This window comes from Ursus americanus, chromosome 23 (assembly GCF_024610735.1).
Source record: "Ursus americanus isolate L20-20 chromosome 23, mUrsAme1.1.p, whole genome shotgun sequence".
NCBI classification, from domain to species: Eukaryota; Metazoa; Chordata; class Mammalia; order Carnivora; family Ursidae; genus Ursus; species Ursus americanus.
This window is the reverse complement of record NC_142149.1, coordinates 20,732,221-20,754,826: the sequence shown is the minus strand read 5'-3', so window position 1 is coordinate 20,754,826 and position 22,606 is coordinate 20,732,221. Positions and strand designations below refer to the sequence as shown.

Here is a 22,606-nt window from a genome sequence, read left to right as displayed (position 1 = left end):
TTGTTATTGCACAGTGGATTTTTCATTTGCAAAGACATTAAGCCCTCTACTGTACAAATCATTAAGAAGCCAGTTGTTCCAGCAAGGTTTGCCCAGTGATGAGAAACAAGATAAAACTTCCGCGCACACTGAAACCAGGTGGGGAGCCCATGTGTGGTAGTACTTGGGGGGAGAGGAGATCTATTCATGAAACGAGGATTTAACAAAGCATAATCCCAGCTTCCTTGCGTGTTCACATGAGAAACCAAAGCTTCAATTTAACTGCAGGCAGTGGGAGTTTCACACTGTCAGCACCAACTGTCTGAAACCCCAAACTGGTATCTAAGTGTGAAGTACCAAAACTAAAAATTTAGAGCGACTTAGTTAAATGTCAGATTCTCTTTTCAAAGATACGGAACTGAGTGTTTTATCTTTTCCATAGGACGTTCATACTATGTTAAAATGGGATAGCTCCAACTAACTTTCCCTCAATGTTCTGTCTTACAGAATAATATTCATGTAGTGCAGGAGAGCCAGTTAAAAATACATGCTTGTTGACGGACAGGGAAAGATATGAAATTTGAAACTCCGGTGAGAAAACTAGGGGACTGTGGGGGATTCCCCCTTTCGTTTTTTGTTAAAAATTAATGAAAATACAAGCCCTTAAATTCTATGCATTCATACTCAAAACGAATGCACTAGAAGTCATGGCTTTTGGGAGCAGTAAGGGCACTGAGACAAAGTAGTTCCATCTATTTTACAGTTGAAACAGGCTCTGAGTTTAAGTGACTTGCCCAATGCCTACGGGGATATGGAAAGAAAAAAAAAATCAAAGACCTCAATTATATCCCACATTCTCAAAGAAACTAAGAAACATCTCCAACATGGGTGATTTCTGCAAACAGATCACTCTGACACGGGGGAATTTTAATTCAATCTCCCTGCCCTGCGGTTAAAAGCAGTCAAGTCGCATCTGATTAAATTCATTCTCCAGCTAATTGCCCTAGCATGCTGCGGGCGGGCTGAGTAGATGCCATGCTTGTTTTCCAGCGCCTTCTCCAGTCTGGCAAAGGCGCCACTACTGGCATCTTAGGGACTTCGATACCGTGGCAAATGACCCGATCTTGCCCTGGCACTCTTCCCGTGCCCGTATTAACAACTTCTCTGCCCTGTTGGGACGGAGGGAATGCACCAAGGAAGCTCTCCAATTTGTTGGGTAGCTGGTTGAAGTTCTACCATGTCTGACACCCGGAAACGGATCTAGCTGACCCTTTAGTTCTTCAATTCACAAACAGGAGAAAGATCCCACGTGCTATTTAGAAAAACAGAGATCAAGGGTTGTTTCCACCCAGTCTCAAGCTTCCTTTCCTCCTCTCATTCTCAGGGGGCTGAACAAGGGCAGTCGGCCATAGTCATTGTGTGCAGTCAGCTCAAGTTCAACAGCAGTGAATTATAGAAAAGTCACTATAAATTAAGTCATGCCTGTGTGAAGTTTTCTGCATGTAAGTGGAGGGCTTATGTTTATTTACCCACTTTTTCAAAGGTAATTTAAATGTAGAAACATATTTGCTTTTACTTTCGGAGTCGAAGGCCAACCTGTTATGTGACATGACTACGAGGAAACAGATTCTCACAAATGTCTTGTACAAATGAACTTAATGCTGCAGTTTACGGACGTGGTTGGGCGAGTCAAGGGTCCCGAGGATGCCCATTTGTGATGGCCGTGGGAGCCCACGCCCTGCTGCCACCGCATTACCGTAACAAAATGATGCACTAGCTTTGCAGAAAAATAGTGATAAAAACACAGAGCCAAATTTTTCCACGTATTTATTACATTTGGACCTTTAAGAAACATATACCATCAGATATACCACTATTCAGTAAAAATCTATTCTAGTTTTTGGGAAGCATACGTGTCACAAACTATCTTGCTTCTAGTCTCCAAGACTCTACTTGAGTTTAATCAAAAAGGTGGACTCTGACCTATGGGATCCTGAGCCTTGAGGTTTTGAATCTTGATTATTGTAGAACAATTTCAAATGGACAAACTGAATTCCCAGCTGTTTTCCTCCTGGAATGGGCTAATCGTTTTGAAGTTGTCTAGTCCCTTGCAAGAATATTCAATTCCATAAGCTTTGTGACCTGTCTTTGGAAAACTTGGTAAAAAAGTGGGTTTTTTTTTTTTCTGTACAGTAAGGATGAATTTTGCCAAAGACACACAGTATGAACTGTAACAAAAGCAGTATACATAATGTGTATGTGCCATATTCGTTTTGATGACTACTTCATACGCTGGTAACTACTCGAACTATGGAGACTATTTCTGGATCACGATGATCCGAGCTCAGATGCGGTCAACTCCTTAACACAACTCTGGGTGTCCGACACTGATTAAAGATAAAGGGTAGGTGAACAAATACATACTCATACATGATCACGTTTTCAAGAAGCTGCTCTTTGTGGAAGTATATAGGAAAGGGGACTTTCGGGAAGCTGTTGATGGGGACTGGGAGGTTTAAAGCTATGGCTTTGGTAAGCACCCCAGTGAGCTGTGGGAAGGCATTTGTAAGAGGGGCCGTGCGGCATCAAAGGACCACTCTCTAAAAGAGGTGGGCGTTTTCTCAATTAATTTGAATTCTGAGGCTTTCCGTAGTTGAGGGCTACAAATAAGACCCAAAGAAAAGACCCATCTTCACAATGGCATAAGAAAGGTGACTGTGCCATTTGGCTTGTGATGCTAAATGGTCCAAAAGCCTTTGGTGGTGCGATATGGACAAGAAAAATATTAATACACAAACCACATAACACCATTAAAACTCAAAAAACATTTTTTTTCATTTAAAAAAGTATTTAGAACACATAAAACAAGGCAACATTTATTCTTTCTTCTCGTCTTCCGGTGTGGGGTCCGTCGGCGGCTCCTCCACCGTGGCGCTGTTGCTCTCCGAGCCAGTGTTACTATCGCTGGTCCCTTCCTCAGCCAGACTGTCCACCCCCTCCTGCCCGCTCTCCTTGTCCTCAGGAGTAGACGTGCCTTCTTCACCATTCTGCTGGCTTTCCGTCGCTTCTTCAAGGTGTGTCTCCTCTGTAATCACACACGTGTCACTGTCAGTTTCAAGACAAAGATGTATTCTTCTAATTACACTGACTGTCTCAAGCTGTGCTGTTGAACACGGCAGCCCCTCGCCGCACGTGGTATCAAGCGCCTGAACGAGCCAGTGTAACTGAGGGACTGTTAGCACCTTTGAAACAATTCAGGTTTGAAAATCTACTTCTTAGCTGTAAATTTACAAAAGCTAAACACAGATCAAGTATAGCTGATGAAAATTTAGCTTCTAAATTTAGATGTGCCACAGGTATAAAGCACACATCAGATTCTGAAGCTTTAGGATGAAAAAGAATGGAAAAAAATTAATACTTAAAAATGTTGTTACACATTGAGATATTGTTTAAGATATACTGGGTTAAATGAATAAATATATTATTAATGTTAATTCATTTGTTCTTTACTTTTAAAAAATGTTACAATATTTACAATTACATAGTGACAGTTTATTTCTATTGGACAATGCTGTTCTGTGCTTTGGATTTAATTACTGAGAAAGCACGTATGGAAATGATGTAAGGGCGATATTTTAGGTACTTTGTTAAATGTCATGCTGGGCTGTTTTCTGTAAGAAATTAAGAGCATGAGGTTTTCGCTCTAATAGTCTCAATTTTGTTTTTCCCTTCAGCTAAAAGGATAAAATCTGAGTAAAGACCCATAGACATGCTCTACTCATAAATGACAGAACAGTGGCGAAGGACAGAGTGTTCTGTCTAGTTGCACAATGAGCAAAGAATCATACTCCATACCCTAATTCTCAAGCTCCTGCTTTAACCACAAGAGCGTACTCATGCTCCAAATTTGTTAAGATAAAAAATACGTTCACGCAAAACAGAAAAAGGCTCAGATAACGAAACTTAATATCTGACTATCTGAAATGCTCATCTGCTGAATGAAATTTTGTAGTAATATCTGGCGAAGCGATCTATATTCCATTAAATGTCTTCCTGATGTCAACTCAGAAGTTGTCAGTTGACTGCCAAGTGTGACTACTGTCCCTGCCCCTTCCTGCAGGATGGTCCCGGGAGCCTTTGGCTGCATTTCCTGAAACAGTTTTAACTTACTCCTGTTTACAAAGGGCACTGGGCAGGCTCAAAATAGCGCCAGAAGGTAAGGTGATCTCAAAATTTCAAGTAATCGATTTAATTGGTATTTTGTGAAAGTTTTACATGTTATTTTGTGCCTTGAGGAATGATTTTAATCAGGAAAATCAGTATGCTTGGAAGTAAGAACTTCTCTTGGATGGGGTCAACAAACCTATTCCATAAAGGCTAGACAGTAAATATTTTGGATTTTGCGGGCCAGGAGTCTTTGCAACGACTCAACTGTACTGTGGCAGCCCCAACGCAGCCACAGATAATACGTAAACACACAGGTAAGGCTATGTTCCGACAAAACTTTATTCACAAAAACAGGTGGCAGGACAAGACTTGGCCTGCAGGGTTTACTTGCCCAACCCTGTTCTAGGACACCAAAGATGCTTGATCCTAAAAGCAACAACCACATATTACGTTTTCGCAATAAAGGTCAAAACACTGAGTGCCAATGCCACATCAAATCCAATACTAAGTGATTTTATGTACGGTTCCTCATTTGTCCTCCGGAACTCACTCTCGGAGGCCGGTACTAGAGTGTCTACGAGTGAGTTTGAGACAGATTAAGTAATTTACCCAGTCATATGCAGCAAGTGGTGAGAGAGTATTAGAGCCAGCTCTGTCTGACTCCAGGGCCAGTATCCTCAACCATTCCCAGCATTTTTACTTTATATGCCTAACCCGAAAAATGACAATCCGGACAAATAACCAAGACCCCAGGTAGCCAGACTAAAGACCACTGCCCCACTGCTGTTTTGCTTGGGCATCCACATGTTGTGTGATGTGGAAGGACATGTGTGGATCATACAGAGAACAGCCCTTGACATTGACTTTGCGGTCAACGGGCAGGTTACCTGTCTCCATCGGGATGCTCTCGTCGTCCTTCTTCTCCTCGGTCTTACTAGAAGTTTGCTCCTCCTCAGGAACCATGCTGCTCTGACTGCGTTCAGCTTGCTCTGCTGCCTCCTTCTCTCTTTCCTCCTGCCTTTTACGAGCCTGTTCCTCTGCCTGGGCAATTTCAGCGGCAATTTTTTCCATATCCACTTCTACTTTCAAACCACACAACTAGTCGTCAGAAAGAAAGAAAACTCTCTTAGTAATGTTCTTTTCTTAAGATCTCTGAACCAGAGGAATTATTTCAAAAGTGGGTTTTCTTGGCTATGAACTATATACATATATATGGGAGGGGGAAAAAAAAAAACCCCGTGGTTCTAGGTCTTCTCCGAAACTCTTGTGTCTACAGGAAAAGAAAGGTGCTCCAGTAGCCGCGTAACAGCAAGTGCTACGGGAACGGTTGGCGAGGCAATGCTGAAAGCACTGGATTTATATAGAAGGCTTCCAGTTCCCATTTCAAGCTGTCAAACACTAGATTTACTTGTTTTAATACAAAGTCTAGACCATAAGCTACATTTAATGAATACATCTCAATAAAATGGAAACAACTCGTGACTGCATGAGTTTAAATTAAAACACCACGGGGGCTAGGGTGTAAGGCCTAGTACATGTGTGGATACTATATGATATTTTAAACCTATTGAAGTTTTGCCAGAAAATGGGAATAATTTCATAAAGCAAAGACATTACCATTAGAGAGCAAAGTTCACCCTGTTTCAAAGTGAGCAACATTCAATAAAAACACTACTTTGGAAAAAGGAATGAGGAAAAAAGTAACAGTCACAGTGATAAAAAGTACAGTGAACACATTAAATTGATACCCTTTTAAGTTCATTGTTAAATGAATCTGTGCTTTCCAGGAATTTCCTCTTCTTTTCCTGGTGTCGTTCCTCTATTTGGAGAAGTTCAGCTTCTAGTTTTCGCTGAAAGACGTATGATCAGGCTTTATTATTACTGAATTATTTTCTTGAAAGCAAATGTCAAACAGAAAATACATCTCACTTTCTAATGGTCCATGCTTTCTCACAGCGTGACAAAGGTTTTGAATTTTTAAATTAAGTCATTTATTGCACAATGTGTCTAGCTAAGATTTTAAAAACATAAAATGCAGCATAGAGGAGTGACTACAATTAACAAGTATATGTTAAAGAATACTGTTTCAGGCCTGAGCAATTTCTTCAGAAAAAAATATTGAAGCAGGAAAGGTTTAGAAGATGTCTTAAAACTCTTCATGCACAAGCCTTACATCGCAAGGATCTGTATTACAGTTTTAGTGACGAACGTATTAAATCTCTGGGAAACCTCCACTTTTTCAAGCCTCTTCCCTGAATCAGGAACAGCTTAGATTGAACACAGAAATATTTAGCTCGAACACTGATGCATGGTACAGATTCTGGCCACTGGGGCTCGGTGACATAGGCCCAATCTATTAGAACAATGCTTTGTGACTTTACCTGATGAACCATTAAGGACTGGACCTGTCGTTTGAGGACCTGCATTCTAGCTGTTGTGACAACTGACCGAACGTCCGGCACCACACTCTCACTAAGGATTTCACTGATGAGGCGGTGGTTTCTCTGGAAACGGGCGGTGGCTGTATGCTTCATTGAAAAGCCATCATCATAATCTGGAATAAACAAGATGTCTGGAAATGAAGTCATCAGTAACCACGAATGGAGAGAGTAACGTTAACACCTGAACACCAAGGAGCCATAGCTCTCACTGGTCTACCAAGGGGGCCCTTCCCTGCTCAGCAAGGAGTCTGCTTCTCCCTCTGACCCCTCTCCCCCACGCTCTCTCAAATAACTAACTAACTAACTAAAATCTTCATAACAAAAACCAACCCAAGGGGGCCTTAGGGCATCATGGGAGCACTGGGGGGCAGTCACTTGATAAAAACCATGGGGAGGACATAATGTGTTCATTGGCCAGGGTTCTGGCTATTCTCACGAAATCTTTAAGTGATGTGTGTCTGAGACGGACTTGGCTGAAACACAAATGAGATAAAACCATGTGTCTTCTGGCCTCGAAATCCATCAACAGGAAGGCGGCCTGTTACAGGCAGGCTGCAGTGCTGCTGAATGGTTCACTCTCGTGGTAGTAATTTAAGGCATTTACACCTGAAGACAACACAGGGACTGGACAGTGTCTTTGTCACTATATTACTTTAATACTGAAGTAATGAAAATGCCCACTGCAGAGAAAACATTTTCTCCAGCAATACTGTGTCCCAGACCCTAGACATTTTATTTAATAAAAAAACCCATTAAAGCCTTAAGGTAATTTTATTGGAAAAGAATGTTCACTACCAAACTTTACTTTTAATTTTTGTCAATCTACACATGTACATAGCTGTTAGTGTGTAAAGATATTATGTTGTTTCATTCACTCAAGTTGATACACATATAGCCTGGATCTGGTTTATATGCTTATGTTTAATAGCGATGCAGCAGGGTTTCTCTATCACCTCCACAGCTCTGGACACACCTGCTAACAATCTGTACTATCATTTATTTAGTAGAGTTACTTAAATTAACTCACTTTTTAAAAAAATCTTCCTCTTCAGCAATACACATTAAAATAAAAGTTCCTGGGCACCTGGGTGGCTCTGTCGGTTAAGCATCTGCCCTCGGCTCGGTCATGACCCCAGGGTCCTGGGATCGAGTCCCACACTGGACTCCTTGCTCAATGGGGAGTCTGCTTCTCCCTCTCCCTCTGCTCCTCCACCCCCACTGGTGTTCTCTCTCGCTTACTCTTCTCTCTCAAATAAATTAAAAAATCTTAAAAAAAAAAAAAAAAAGTTCCTCTCCGAACCACCTAATCACCTTAGTGTCCCACCAGAGGTGGAGGGACCATGCTTTAGGAAACTTTGCTAGAGGCCCAAATTGTACTGCTATGTCACAGTTCAGCACCTCCCTTACTTGGTAATTAAGTAGTTTCCAAAACGCTCATCATCATAAACACACAAACTGTTGAGCAAATTACTTTTTGTCTCCCTTCAAGTAATTTCTTTAGGACATACACTTTTGAAATTGAAATTACTGGAATATAGGATATCATTTAAAAAATTCTGTGACCCTCCTATTTTTTTTTTTTTAAAGATTTTATTTATTTATTCGACAGAGAGAGAGACAGCCAGCGAGAGAAGGAACACAAGCAGGGGGAGTGGGAGAGGAAGAAGCAGGCTCCCAGCGGAAGAGCCTGATGTGGGGCTCGATCCCATAACGGCGGGATCACGCCCTGAGCCGAAGGCAGGCGCTTAACCGCTGTGCCACCCAGGTGCCCCTCTCCTACTTTTTTTAAGAAAGTTTTTCATATTCACACTTAAGATTATACATGGTATATTCATGCTACCTCTATCTAAACTGTATATACTTTTTTGTTTTTTGCTTTCTTCTTTCCACTGGTAGGGAAATCGAGTCTTAGCAATTGGGGCTTGTTTTTCCTTACACTTAGAGCTGTCTGACTTTTTGGGGGTGGGCTTATATTTTCTAGTTATTTTCTAATTAACCAGCTCTTTACTTTACCTCACTCTCTAAAATGCCATTTAAAAACCCCTTCACTGTCCTGCGTGGAAGCTGCGCGTGCCTTCTCTAGGACAGCAGCTGGCAGCTGCCGCACTCACGGCGGGCAGCCCTTCTCTTGGACTGATGCTCACCCTGCCTCACAAACTTTCCTCTTTCTACTCAGTTCTGGGGTGTAAAGTCCAAGGTCTGAAGTCACTCTCACCCTGGCATCTTCATTTTCACCTGTCCTTTCTTACCAGAAGCTTTAAGCTCCTATATTAAACTTATAAAACACAATGGGCCGAAGTCTGAGGAACGGAGAAGAGGATCTTCTTTTGAAGACGGCTCCTGAGTGGATCTCTACGGTCCTGCTCAATGTTCACACTGTCACCTTTTACCTGAAGAAAACTTTAACTGCTTCGACTTGTGGCTTCCATGTTGCTAGTCTTTGTTTATACTCTTCTACTGATCCCTCAGCCTTCCAATTATTCATAAACTGGATCTTCTATTTGTTAGTTCTGTATGGTTTGTTTGTTTTTTTTTTTTGCATTAATCATGTAATTTTGGTCTGTGTTTGCTAGTCCTTAGCACTGCTGATTCTGTTTAACACTCGGTTTGGTTTCTAGTCCATATTCTATTGTTATTATTTACATTACTCTATGCTTATGAGAATATTTGTCAATATCCCAGTCCATTCTTTTTAAAAACATTTTTCCCCCTCTCCTTTCGGGTATATGTTTATTCATGTTTTTAGGTGGCATTATTGCTTCCTCTCTCCATGGTGTCTTTAAAGTTCTCACAAGCCTCCTCTTTGTTATATTCTGAAATGGGATCTTAAATTATTTTCTTGATGTTTTTGTTGCTTGTAGCCTTTCCCACATCATAGCAGCACACGAGGAAATGTTACTTGTACAGGCGACGTGATTCATGGAGGAGTATGCTCCCAGATGCAGGGGGCGGGCTGAGGCTCCTTGCAGCTTCAGACCCTGCCTGGCCGCAGAGACCAGACGTGTAATCTGCACACCTGCAAGCTAGCCGCGGATGCCCATCAGGAAGCTCTATTTGTGTGTGTATATTTGTATGTGTGTATCAAGTGTGTACTGTGTGCATCCCCGTGTTACCATGAGCTACGCTGGATTTCTGAATTAACTGGAAAACAATTTCATAATGCTTCTATCTACTCATTAACTTTCTCCTTTAAGAGCCTTTAATTCAGTAAGTTTAAGAAACCAATAGGAAAACAGGATGTAACTAGAAGGCATTTTAGCTTTTTAAAAGCAGTTGAGGCAAAATTCTGATTGTGACTGAAAAACTTGTCTTGCATTCTGAGTATAAAGATTCTGATAAGCAATACATAGTTTTTGCTATTTCTTGCTCTAACAAGGATATATCTTTTTCTTGTGGGAAATTCATATACAGACCTTAAGATAATTAATCAAAATATTAAAATGGCACTTAAATATGCTTTGTTTTCCACTTAGGATAGGAAATAAACTTAAGAGATTGCTCGTATTTTAGTTCTCAGAGAATGCATAAACAAAAGCCCATTTTTTTTTTTTTTTACCATCTGGATCTTCAGCAGGCTGAATGCTCATGTACGGTTCTCCTTTCTCCATGCGAGACTGTCTCTGTCGACTTTCTTCCTCTAAAGCAGCTTCTGCACGACTTTTTGCATTTATGTAAGCAAGGTATGCGGGGGAATTATGATAGGCCTTCATAGATTCATTGTACTCTATCTGAAATTCAAATGTTTTTCAGTTTTATAATTAACATATTGCAGGTTATACAAATACCTTTATCTCAGCTGAATATCTAAAGATATAATTATCTCCTTTTCACAGACAAGGAATCTGAAGCCTAGAGAGATTGACTTGACCCAGCTAGACAGAGACAGTATAGCCTCAGCTGATTAGATCTTTTGTTTCTTTCACCAACAACAAGCAAATTTTATGCACTTTATATCGTCTCCATCCCACTGTGGTCCCCACTCTACCTTTTCTGCTTCGTACTCGTTTAAATATTCTTGTTTTTCTTCATCAGTGAGATCTCGCCACATGCCACCAATAATCTTGCCAATCTCCCACAACTTTAGGTCAGGGTTGGAAGCTTTTACTTGGTCCCAGACCTTAAAAAGGAAACATGAAATCTCAGTATGGATGCCTAAAAATATAGACCTTTAAAAATACTTTTTAGTATGGTGACTAACATAATATAATAAAAAAATATTTAAAAAAATATTTTTTAATATAGAAACTTTTAAACATAAGCAAAAGCAGAAGGAATAGTATCAAATCCCTATGTTCTCATTAGCCTGCTGCAACAATTATCAATAGCTGGCCAATCTCATTTCCTTTGCTGGATTAATCCATGGCACATCTCAAGACACCTCCAATCACTGTTGACAGTTAAGATGAGCTAACCCAATAACATAGTCTCTGCCTCTCTAAAAGTTCACAGAATTTAGAAGGAAAGTGGTTAATCTGCATAACACATCAGACCACATCATCAAATACGTGTATAATAACTGTGACCAAAAATTTCTAAATAGTGGTGAAAACAGCAAACGCTCTTGCTATTAATAAAGATATTCGCTCTATTTGTTACTTTAAGAGAATACAGGCTCATCACCAAACCAAACCAAACCATGACGGAAAATTCAAGAAGTGTGAAGAAAATGAAAATTACCATAAGCTTACTGTGTAGAGATAACCACTGCCTTCTAGGCTTTTCTTTCTTCAAACTAACATACTGTTGCTATTGTTTTTATAAAAAATAAGATACTAATACGCGTAGTCCTAGATGCCTTTTTTCACTTCCCATTTTTCTCATGTCACTGAATTTCTCCAAAGGGCTACATAACACGGTCTTACGGATTTACACCATTTATTTAAATCATGTGCTTCTTGCTGGATTTTAGTTCTGGCATTCTGAAATCAGAACTAAGTTCTTTAAAAACTGCAATTCCTGATCATTTCCTCTGACTGTGCACAGAAGCACCAGCTACGCCGTTATGAAATCGGACGTAAAGCGAAGCAGCCGAGAGAGCGCCGCTCAGCTGCTCCGGCGCCCGGCACCTACCTTTCTGCTGTACCTCATGTAGGGCATCAGCGGCTTATCTGGTGGCTTTGGGGGTTTTGGAATCGTAATACCAGAGGATGCCTACAAAAGAGTTAGATACGTTCATTACTCGATTGCAAGTAGCTCACCAGCAAAATGAAAAGAGAGTCCCTTAAAAAATTCTAATGCGCCTTTCTTCTACTCGTCCATGGATACAAGATTCTTATATTTTCTCCACTGAAAATAGCTATCACTGCAAATTCAGAAATGTTCACATCAAAAGAAAATAAAGAACACGACTTCAGGTACATACTTTTAAAATATTTTACTCAGCAGTTTTTTGCTACTGCTTTGGCAACCTGGCTGTAAGAACAAATGAAGTATTACATAATAATCCATACATTGAAAATATATGGTTACATATCACATGTCCCACCTTTAGGACATAACCTAGCACCCTTTCATTGTGCTTAATTTACCATTACACATACAGTCAACACTTGATTATCTGCCCGAGTCCGGGCTCCTTCAGCACTTACCACTCTCACACTGTCTGCGGGGGACTCTGTATCTACTTGTACTATTTCAGGAACGCACGGCACCCCTACATAAACAAGACCCCTCCAAAAACTACCTTCTAGGTTCAAAACAGAAAACAGAAAATCTTATTTCCTCTATCAGGACTAGAGATATTATTTTGCTTAAGGTTCTAGGTCCATATCTAGTGGCTTTGGATAAAGGGGATCAAAAAGTATAAAGTCATGCCATCTCCTGTCCTTAGTCCTAATAATAATGTAGGAGTGAACAAGTTTACCAAGAACAGAGAAATGGCAGACACAGGGTCCAGTTAGGTTATTTCTGAGGCCTTATATTGATTAAAATTTTTTGGTTTTGTGGGGAGAAAGAAAAATGAAAACAAAAGGAAGGAAGACTCAAAGTATTTTTTAAAAGGTAAAGAAAAAGGTGGGATAGAGGGGAAAAAAAAAAGGCAAAGAAAAAGATGAGACTGGTTCTTTCGATGGGCTAAGATCTAGGTAAGAGATACCAGACAGCGTCTGTGGGCACCTCAGATAACTCCAATCCATGGGCGCCCATTTCTGAGCTTAGTTTCATCTTAACATATATGACTACATTTCATCAAGGACCCAGAACAAATTAATCATGGCTGAATCACATTTATTTTCCCCCAATTTCTAGGAGACAACGATATTGATTCTTGGGGGGGAAGAGGTGCTGGCTTCACTCTAATTATCAAAAGACAGGGACCAGCAAATCCTTTTAAGGAGACTAAGAGACATTTTGTTTCCCTGCCCTTCAGCTGCTGCTGTGATAAAACCCTGGACAAACTCCTCCCTTCTGGGTTGAGACACCAATTATAACCTCATCCAAGGGCTCAGAGATTAGTGTGTCTGCCCCATTCCACTGCTTTCAAACAATGCTTCCTCCTACGACAAGGGTCTTCCTCCATCCCTATATACTTTCAGTAACTCTGCTTCTTCATACATGAAATTGTTAGGGAGCATACCACCTCTGAAGCAGTATTTTCTCTCTTCTTTCCACTCCTCCCATATATTCACCCATACCATACCTCATGCTGGTGCCCATGCAGACAGACCCTGTTTTGTTTTGTTTTGTTTTGAGCAGGCATTGGGCAATGGAGTGAAGTAAGCCACAAGGGACAGATAATGTCAACAGCAATGGTATGAACAGCCAATAAGAGAAGATCTGTCTCAAGGTCTGCCGCTCTTTCAAGGAGGGGTGAGGGAACTCCTACGAGGCTGACCTTCCATCATGGGTTCAGAGCAAGATACACAAAGGTCTGATTTTCATAAGTAAAGTTACTAGAAAGCATTTCCAACTTATATTCAACACGAACCTTCAGAGTCCCATGAAGTGGGTTACAAATAAAGTTGGAATTGTGCCAATAATTGAAGTTGGTAGATCACCACTAACAAATTTTCTTTAGAGATAAAGAACTCTAAAATGTCTATGTTTAAATATAATGCATTAAAACACGTTAAAAACAAATCATAGTAATATATGCTCTACTTTTTAAAGAACCACATTTGAAAACATTAATGGATTTGCTTATTCCTCCTCCTTTCTTCCAAAGGCAGGTATCCAAATTGTCTACATATTGAGGCTGTATTTTCATTATTTGAATGAAATGAGGCTATCTTTCATTGACTAGTCAATTTACAAATACAAACAAAACAAAAACCCAAAAGAATAACCACAAAGTTTAATTCTAGCTGGTTTTCAGGACACTGAAGATTTACATCACTAAACACCCCTAATTTTTTACTATCTTAGCAGACATCTTTCTACATCTTAAACATTACTCCTTACCAAAAAAAAAAAAAAAAAAAAAAAAAAAAAAAAAAAAGCAGTTTGCACTTGAAGACACTTTAACCTTGTTTTGATAAGAGTCCATTAGACATTAGAAACTGCTTTCCTGTACTCCTCTGGCTTGAGGAGTGAGAGCTGCTGGCGCCTTTACTAACTGGCCCAGGGTTTATGTCTTTGGAGGGACTGTTGCCTTTCTTAGCAGTTTCTTTCCTTGTTTCTATCAGGAAAGCTACCTCTAGCAGCAACTGTCCCTCTTTACAGTTTTCTGCTTCTAACTGGCCATGAGTAGGGGCAACGTAAGTAACTATGCTTAGCTAAGTTAAAACTGTGCTTATATAAGAGTAATTCCTGGGAATCGCCTATGAATAAAGGTCATGATTTTGTGAAATTTATTTTGGCCACTCAAGAGATTTTGTTGTTGTTTCTTCTGATTTTCCGCTTTCTCTGGTAGAGTTTTCTTCTAGAATGGAATTCCCATTACAGCACAGACATAAGCCATTTTTAACACTTTGTCTCCAACTGTTTTCACACATGGACTTAAGAGAATGTTAAGCACCGTCGGAAAGGACTGACTAGGAATGAATTCCACCTCACAGCTGTTGCAGGTGCTCCAAAATGTTTCAACACGCTGTACAGAGTCTCAAAACTATCCAAGTGTACTACAGTCAGAAGGGAAACCAGATGTTCTGTAGAGCCATCTGGAAGCTACTCGAGAGGGTTTCACAGACTCATTCCTTCAAATCACTTAATTAAGGCTATTTGCAAACAATAATACCAAATAGGAGCCAAAACGAAAAAAACAAAAGGTAACACATCATGGGGGTCATCTTAAAATAAAACACTTTTATAATGGTCAAAATCATATCCATTAAGTCCTAACAAAGCTTAAGTTAGATATATAAAAAAAAAGTTGTGTAAAACTTTAGGCATAAGTAATTTTTTCAGACAGCAATTCCGTGATCTAAAATGTGAAGGGGCTGGGATTAACAGAGGCTAAAAGCCTTCAGTTTCTAGGACCCTTCAGGGTAAGTCTACACAGCAGTTTGATTACACTTCTGTCTGGTACTGAGAGGACCATAATGCCAAGAAAACCACCACAAAGAACCAAAACACCAAATTTTTCACGCCCAACAACCCTCCTGTACTAATCTACCCCAAAGCTAGTGCCCGCTCCAAATGCTAGGTTTGAACATCCCTGAGAGGGAATGAGGAGAAACAGATATTGAGCCCTGAGACAGTGGGTGACCTTTCCTTTTCCTACTGAATAATCTCTCTTTATTAACAGAGAATTCCCACAGATACATCCAAGTTAGGAACAAAATGCTTATACAAACTGAAATACAAATGATTCTACTAATACAGTTATCACCATTTCTATTCCATTAACGTAGATAATCAAGAGCTGACTGTATAGAGCTATTAAAAGGTAACCATTCTCTTGTTCACGCCTCATGAATAATTTTCTGCATTAACATGAATGATCCAAAATTGATTCTGCTCCTTGTTTAAATGAAAATGTTCTTTATCACTGGATAACCTTGCCACCCATTATGCTTGTGAAACACATTTAGGCCAGGGAAAAACACGTACCGATGTACATAAAAACTGTATGCATTGTGAAATGCATACATACACACACTTTGTCAAAATTCTTTTCAGATACCATGAAATATGCATGGCACATAAAACTTGATATGCTTATGAAGTACAAATTATGCAGGAACAATGAAAAATTTAGACAAACAAAACCTATCAAGCTAAGCAATATGCTTACCAAGATAGACATATAGTTTGATAGTTACAAGCTTTTTGCTCTAGCTTGACTACAGGGTGAGAGGGCTCTTTTGAAGTCACATTAATCATTTATGAATTATTTACGAATATAGCAAACAAAAACCAAGTATTAAAAAGCTTACAGCCATTCTGGGTTGTATGAATTCTCACCAATGCCATATTCCAATGTATGTAGGTATTTGGCTTTTGGATTTATTTTTATTTATTTTTGGTAAATCATTTTTACATTTATTTCTTTGCTACTTAAGCTTTCTTGAATATAGTTTAAGATGATTCTAAAATAAAAATCTGAACTATATCACCCAACTTTGGGTATCTTAGGTTGATCATTTAAACGAAACAGCCTCAGTTTCAGAAATCACACCCCTTGCCCTATAGATTATACAAGCACTTTTAGTTGTAGGTAGCTAGTTTGGCATGTCAAATTAATTTCATTCAACTTGCATTCTGCAATTCTCTGAAGTTACATTAAATCTTTTTTTTCTTTTTAACTGGAGAGAAATGAATCTCAGAAAGTCAACTATTAAATCCAAAAGACAAATAATTATGTGTAGCAGCTCAAGCTGGTAGGCCAGCCGAAAAAAGCCTAGGTCCATACACCGGGCTTTTATTAAGAGACTGAGTTCTTGAGCCTGATGCCAATTACCTTACATGAAAGATACTCTTTATCTCAAAAAGGGTATTTTAACCATAAGAAATTCTAGGTTTATCTACATATAGTGTAAGCAGTAAGTGCGCAGGGCTTTAGCTCTACCAACCACCAAACAGAATGGATTCTTCTTTTCTTCTACATACATATCCAGATTTCACTATATATTTTTCTTTCCAGTGTAAGATTGTACAACGAATGTTTAAAATAGTAAAAAAGCCAGGTTAAAAAAAAATTTTTTTTTAAATGGCTGTGCTGATGATTCAAAAGGACCTAACTCTGGAGGCATTTCTGGTCAAATCCAGTTGTCTGCCGGATGCTGTAATAGTTGATTCTCCTACCGTGACCCGGCTGTTGGTGCCCGGGTTCCCTCCCAGCCTGTAGTTGTTGTAGGCGAGATGACTGTATGGATTGTATCCCACAAACCCTGGTGTGCTGGGCATTTGCTGATGGAAACAAATGAGACAAAAACACGAATGAGAAATGAGCTCAAACGAGGAAAACACAGAAATGAAAAATGATCTGCATATGGCATGCAAAAGCAACCTGAATTTAAACAAGCAATGATGTGTTGTAATTGTTTTTTCTTTCATTGAGAAACCAGTCTGCAAGTGTTTTTTTTTTTTTTTTCTTTCTTCCCTTTCTTTCTCTTTGCAGGGGCCAGTTGTGTTTGCTGTCAGTGTGAAGGTGTGTGCTTGTTTTTCGGAATAAGCAATACACTGAAGTGTCTCAAACACTCCGTATTACTTGACGGTCAATAATATGATATAACAACTTAGTAATAGATGTCTGAGATAGGAAGGCCTGAAATGTGATAAACTAGAAGTCTGAAACACTTTACATGCAAAACAAAACGTGATTTACTTGACAGTTATGTAGATGCCGCCAATGTATTTATCTACTAAAAACAAATAAAAACAAGAAATGGATTGTTTTCAGAGACAATTTTAAATCATTCTATTTAATGTGAGAAATGAAAAGATACTCCAATCAGGAAGCCAGAGTTGTCAGTAGAAAAGAACATATGTGGGATTCAATGGGTGTCACATACATGATTTCAAAACAAAGACTTGTAAGAAATGCATGGATTTCATTCGGGGGTGCTATCTGATCTTTTAAACCCAGTCATTCTTTTTTTAAGGCTTTCTCTTCCATCTCTTCTTTGATCCATCGTCCACAGGTCAATCATGAACACTTTCTGCATTTAGTTTTAATGTGAACTGCTTTTCTAGTTGACAGACTTGAACTTTCTTTTTTCCTCTAGTTTCTTGATAGCTCTGACCTTTTCAAAACACAACTGCTCACTGCAGCAATGGAATTTTTGGGTTTCGTGAATTATGTGTTGATGTAATCACAAACGGGCTCTTACATAGCAGTGCCCTCATGGTTAATACAATGACATCCAATGTTCATGAGAATCAAGGTATAATGCATAAAAAGGATGTAGCACAGAGAAACCAAAAGTAGGGTATCTTACCTAATGAAACGCAATCAAGACAACTAATTTAATTTTAACATGCAATTAACAATATTAGTCCTCAACTACACAATGTAAAATACACTTAACACATCCCAACTAAGCTGTGGCTGTTATAAACACAATTTTCTAAAACATGCCGTTGCACATATCCTTAGTGTCCAAAACTAAGATATTCAAGCAGATATTACATTTGAAACTCTTTAGGAGAAGAGAACAACTGATCAATTCTAGTCTGTATAGTTAAAAAAGACGCACATAAGGCATATTTAAGTAGGCAAAACAGATGAAGTACCAAAGGCACACGAGAAGTGTATATTACTTGGAGTGGTACATTTGGGTGGTGCTGGTGGTGGTGGTGGTGGTGGTGGTGGTGATGGTAGAAGTAATGGGAAAAAAAAAAAAAAAAAAGGAAGGAGGATAATTCATTTAATATCCATTCTGTTGGATGTCCTAATCCCTTGTCTTCTGTATTTTATGTGTCAATGTGAAATTACAATGGTACAGAAATAGGACTAAAGAAAGGCCACAAAAAAAGCCCTCTCTACATTTGAGAAGTCATAAGGGGACACTTGGTTTTTGAGCTACTTTTATTATCCAAAAAAATCAAGTTTGTCTTCCAGACATTATACACTGTCAGAGGCAGTATGTACGTCAAAATGACATCTTCAAAGGTTGCATAAAGAATGAGAATCACTGTTCAACATTATGAGGCAATAATGTAAGAAAATTAAGGGAATTTAAAAAAAAATCAAAACTAAAACATTACAATTATACCATATCCCAAACGGAAGTACATGGTTAGCTCTTTGAGGTCAGGAATCTCAATTGTCCAACTCCACCTGTATAGCCACTAGCAGAGTGCCAAGGAGATGGTCATAAGAAATGTTCTTTGATTTAAGAAAGAAAACAAACCAAACACAGGACTTTTAAGTTACTGGAAGTAACTTTAGAAACTATGTTACATAAATTGAAATGAGAATATGAGATACAGTATCTCTTTTAAGAAGTATCTTACTAAGGAGAAACAAATTGTTGACCAACATAACTAAAGCATACATCTGAGGGTTAGTAAGTAAGAGCAGTCATCTAGTGGAGGAAAAAATTACACAAGGACCTAATTAGTAGGCTAGCCTGCGATTTTGGGGATAAGGGGTCAGGAAGGAGGGCTAACAGCTGTTAAAGAACTGCTTTTGTAGGCTATGGTCAATGTTAACAGTGGTTTCTTTTTTTTTTTTTTAAGACAAAAAAACAACAACAAGGAATCTGTTTCAGCAAGACCTGAACAGTTCCTGTTATATCTGTTTTGTGGACTGGACGATTATTTTACATGCTGTCCAAGCTGGGCCAGAACTTGCTGGGTGAAAAACCTCGTTCACAAGTATTATTTAGAAACTTGGAAACATATTCAATAGGCAGGATCTGACCCACAGATAATGAAATCCTTACTTAAACAGCTTGAAAAATAAAAATTTACAATGAGTGTTATTATAGAACTGGAAGCTTTATTGTTTAATATGAAAATTATATATAAACAAGGAGAGAAAAGTGTAACCAGTTGAAGGTTAGGTTTAAAAATAATAACGAATGCCAGAATGAGCATTCACTCAATATCAACTTTTAAGACTCTTGATAGAGATTAACTAGAAAGAGGTGTTATACGTATCATTTATTTCCCATTTAAAAAAAAGAACTGAGCATAGGAGGTTGGAATTTCAGCAATATGTTTCTTTAAATGTTGGGGTTGGTTCAAGGTAAGATGCAAAGAGTTATTTTATTTAGTAGGAAGTGCTGTTTTTTGGCTGAATTTTTCATCCTGTTGCTGTGATGATTGAGTGACTGTCACTGGAAGACATCTGGGTTTTTGTATCAAGGCCAGACTTGGCTATTACATTAACAAGAAAATTAAAACTTACTGTTGCAGGAGCTGGGGTGGGAGGTGGGGCATAAGATGGTCTTTCTGTTTGAAAGAAAATAAATAACTTCTTGTAAACAACTGAGATATAATACTATGCAACAAAACTACCAATGGTCCTGTTTTGAAGAAAAAAAAATGAGAGTATTTTGGAATTCCCATTTGCTAGGGCATTAGTCTCTTATTAATAGATAAATATAAAAAATGAAACTTACTTGACATTTTGGAAGATTAAGTTCTCAGTTCCTTAAGAATGAATCTGAGACACTAAAATAAAAAAAAGAAAAAAAAAAAAGAAAAAAAAAAAGAGAATCAAAACTCAGCAAGCATAAGAGATGTTTTCCTAAAGAATAGGGTAGTTTAATTGGTATTTCTTAGTAAAATTACACTATCTTCAACTAATCAAATCCTTTGCATATTTTACTAATCCTTATAGGTCATTTGGTTCATCAGAATTAAACAACTAAAACAAATTACTGGGGATATTAAAAGTAATATTAGACGTGTACTTTCAAAGTTTCTTCTTGCCACCTCCTGCATGGAAAACATTTTGCTAATGCCATATAAACATTTAATCAAACCGATAAAAATATAATGACAATAGAATGTGATGTATTATCAGGACCCATCCCAACAAGGCCTACCAGATACTAACAGCTCACTGATCAACAGCAGCTCTACCTTTCTCTTAGAATAACAACTTCTATTAAAACAAGGCAGCATTTTATTTCTGGAGGCAGTGCAACATAACTGGTTGATAATGAGCTTTACATTCTCTTATAGTGGTAAACAGTTTTATATCTCCTGGGAATAACTTTTGAGCGTCTACCTGAAAAACTTAATAACCCTTCGCAGCCCATTTCAAAATACAGCTCCTCAACGGAGATTTTGTGATAAATTACTTGGGGAGGACTAACTGCTTCCTCCTCTGTACTCCTATCCAGTTCACATAATCTATAGTATTTGTTCATTATATCGTATTATACCTGTTAACATGGCTAAACTGAAGAACAGAGGCCATCTCGTTCATTATTGCAGTCCCGGCACCTAGCTCAATTCTTACATTTTGTCCTAGTATTACCAGCTCAGAACAAGAACATAAAGGCCTGAGCTTGTTTCTTACACCAATATACATCACACACAATGTGGACAAAGAGACAAACATTTTAGAAAAAGAGCAAGTAACTTCTATGACTACTGGAGTACTTTCATCAAACATGTGAAACAAGCATGACGCTTTTGCTTCTATTCTGCATTTTAAGGGAATTCCCTGGAGCATAAGGAATCAGAGGACTGTGTGGAAAAATTTTTTTCAATGGCCCAAACTGGGTTTCTCCCTCCTTCCATAAGGAACGGGCAGAAACCATGGACTCCGGTGCAGATCTCCTTCGGGCTCACATGAGGGGTGGGGGGGGGGGGGGGCTGTCAACAAGTGGGCCTCGCTGTGGGGAGCCCTGATAATAACTGCCAAAGCTCCCTGGTACATCTCACTTTATTGTTAATACTTTAAAATTACTGCTCCCGTCTGCTACGATAAATTCTAAGAGTGGGCTTGCACATTTGTCTGCCACTGGCCGACAAACGTATGCCTGGCATAAAATAGTAGGTATTCGTTGAACACTTTATACGGGGCAGGCTTATCACGTATCTTGGTTCATGGTCACAACTACCCTACGAGATAGGTATTGACATCCTTACTATACGCATGAAAAACGGGAGCCTCGGCGAGTTTAAGTAACTTGTCTAAAGCCACGCAGCCAGGAAGTGCCAAAGCTGGGTTTCAAACCCAGGCCAAACTGTTACAGAGCTTTCGCTCTCCACTCGAAGCCACACCGTGAGTCCTCGGTCGCTGCCGAAACAAGGGGAAACCACCATCCTAGGGGGGATGGACCGACCGCGGGCTTGGCTTGCCCCAAGGGCTTCCCCTGAGGTCGTTTCCTTTAGGTTGTCGTGGAGAATGCACTTCACTAACAACTCTACTCAAGAGGGCAATGCATAGGTGCCTTGACCAATTTCACGGGGTTAGAGGAAGGGGCAAATCTTGCCGCCGGGGAGGCGCCCCAGATGGGACTCCCTCTCGAACCCCGCTCCGCTAGGCCTCAAGGAGGCCGCAACCGGCCCCCAGCTCTGGGCCCGCGGCCCAGCCTGAACCCCAGCAGCCCCCGGGAACTCGAGGTCCAGCCAAGCCGGGACACCGCCACTCGCCACCCTCCCGACCCGCTCGGGCCCAGTCGGAAGCACTCACCCGCGGGCAGAAAAAGCGCCCGCAGCTCCGGCCTCGTTTCCCTTTGTCCCGCGCACGCCCCGCCCCTCGCGTCCGGAGCGTCCGCACTCGCACTTTCCACACTCTTCTTAATTGCTTTCCAGGCCTCTCCCCACTCTTTTTAAAAAATAAACCTTCAGGTGAGGACGCGGTGATGCTTCGTCCGGTCAGGGATTTTTTTCAGGCCCCAGACGTTCTTCAAAACCCCCGAATGTGGGCACTCTCCAGGCCGGGCGCCGATTCGTCACGGCGAAGTGGGCGGAGGGGCCGGCAGCGGGAGAGGCCCGGTCGGCCGCCGCGCGGGGCCGGAGCCGCTGCAGGTGGCGTGGCGGGAGGCGCCGGCCTCGGCTTCCACACGCGCGGCCGGAAGACGGTGGGGTCTCTCCGGGTAGAGAGGCCCGGAATCACGGTGGGCCGGGCTCCCGCCGCGCCCGCGGGTGCTGGTGGTGGCAGTGGTGGTTTTTTCCGGGTTCTTCCTTGCTCTTTCTCTCGGAGCGAGAGTGTGTACTTCAGCAAGCCGAGG

General features: G+C 40.1%; 1 protein-coding gene and 1 long non-coding RNA gene across 2 annotated transcripts in view; one reads left to right on the top strand and one right to left on the bottom strand.

The window, feature by feature from the left end:
- Positions 1–2,789: 2,789 nt before the first annotated feature.
- Positions 2,790–22,373, bottom strand: SMARCE1 (SWI/SNF related BAF chromatin remodeling complex subunit E1). Its single transcript, XM_045781613.2, has 11 exons — positions 22,066–22,373; positions 20,036–20,087; positions 19,822–19,865; positions 16,770–16,874; positions 11,658–11,738; positions 10,573–10,704; positions 10,144–10,315; positions 6,528–6,700; positions 5,895–5,996; positions 5,034–5,244; positions 2,790–3,064 (listed from the first exon to the last, which is right to left on the bottom strand). The coding sequence occupies exons 2-11, from the start codon at positions 20,040–20,042 to the stop codon at positions 2,856–2,858; spliced, it is 1,236 nt and encodes a 411-aa protein (XP_045637569.1). The 5' UTR covers positions 20,043–20,087; positions 22,066–22,373; the 3' UTR covers positions 2,790–2,855.
- LOC123781930 (uncharacterized) overlaps positions 22,353–22,606 on the top strand; it is a 37,987-nt gene continuing 37,733 nt past the window's right edge. Inside the window, exon 1 of the long non-coding RNA XR_006776835.2 lies at positions 22,353–22,492. This is a non-coding gene — a long non-coding RNA (uncharacterized LOC123781930). The remainder of the gene's footprint in view (positions 22,493–22,606) is intronic.